Source organism: Camelina sativa, chromosome 11 (assembly GCF_000633955.1).
Source record: "Camelina sativa cultivar DH55 chromosome 11, Cs, whole genome shotgun sequence".
NCBI lineage: Eukaryota > Viridiplantae > Streptophyta > Magnoliopsida > Brassicales > Brassicaceae > Camelina > Camelina sativa.
Window position 1 is genome coordinate 11,782,524 of NC_025695.1, and position 1,037 is coordinate 11,783,560.

A 1,037-nucleotide genomic window follows, 5' to 3' on the forward strand; every position below is an offset into this window, starting at 1 on the left:
TTCATGTTGTTTTGTGAATGTAGGGAAGGATACTTGTCTTTATAGTTGAAGAAGGGAGATTGCAGCTTATCACAGAGAAGGAAACCAAGGGAGCTGTTTATTCTCTCAATGCCTTCAATGGAAAACTTCTTGCTGCTATTAATCAAAAAATTCAGTTGTACAAGTGGATGCTGCGGGATGATGGCACTCGCGAGCTGCAGTCTGAATGTGGACATCACGGTCACATACTAGCTCTCTACGTACAGACCCGTGGAGACTTCATCGTCGTTGGTGACCTCATGAAATCAATCTCTTTATTAATTTACAAGGTAAAACGTTTTGACACAAAAATTGGTTTCCATCGTCTTGTGAATACATGTCAAATGTTAGATTGTTGTGTTCATAAGAACTGACCGGGACTCTTGAATATTTGTTGTGTTTGTTTTTTAAAGCACGAGGAAGGTGCAATCGAGGAAAGAGCTCGTGATTATAATGCAAACTGGATGTCGGCAGTTGAGATACTCGATGATGATATCTACCTTGGTGCTGATAATTGCTTCAACCTATTCACAGTAAAGAAGAACAATGAAGGTGCTACGGATGAAGAAAGGGCTCGTATGGAGGTGGTAGGCGAGTATCACATTGGGGAATTTGTGAACCGATTCCGCCATGGGTCGCTTGTAATGAGGCTGCCTGATTCAGAGATTGGTCAGATACAGACTGTCATATTTGGCACAGTGAGTGGGATGATAGGAGTGCTAGCTTCTCTGCCTCAAGAACAGTATGCGTTTCTAGAGAAACTGCAGACGAGTCTGAGGAAAGTGATAAAAGGAGTTGGTGGTCTAAGCCACGAGCAGTGGAGATCATTCAACAACGAGAAAAGAACAGCGGAAGCGAAGAGTTACTTGGATGGAGATCTCATTGAATCCTTCTTGGATCTGAGCAGGGGTAAGATGGAGGAGGTCTCTAAAGGTATGGATGTTCAAGTGGAAGAGTTGTGCAAGAGAGTTGAGGAACTCACTAGGCTTCACTGAGCAAACCCCATATCTTTCTCCCTC

At 43.3% G+C, this 1,037-nt stretch overlaps 1 protein-coding gene across 1 annotated transcript in view; it reads left to right on the forward strand.

The window, feature by feature from the left end:
* LOC104727878 (DNA damage-binding protein 1b-like) overlaps nt 1-1,037 on the forward strand; it is a 9,992-nt gene that overhangs the window by 5,750 nt on the left and 3,205 nt on the right. Inside the window, exons 16-17 of the mRNA XM_010446937.1 lie at nt 24-308; nt 432-1,026. Coding sequence (XP_010445239.1) covers nt 24-308; nt 432-1,013 — 867 coding nt within the window. The 3' untranslated portion in view covers nt 1,014-1,026. The remainder of the gene's footprint in view (nt 1-23; nt 309-431; nt 1,027-1,037) is intronic.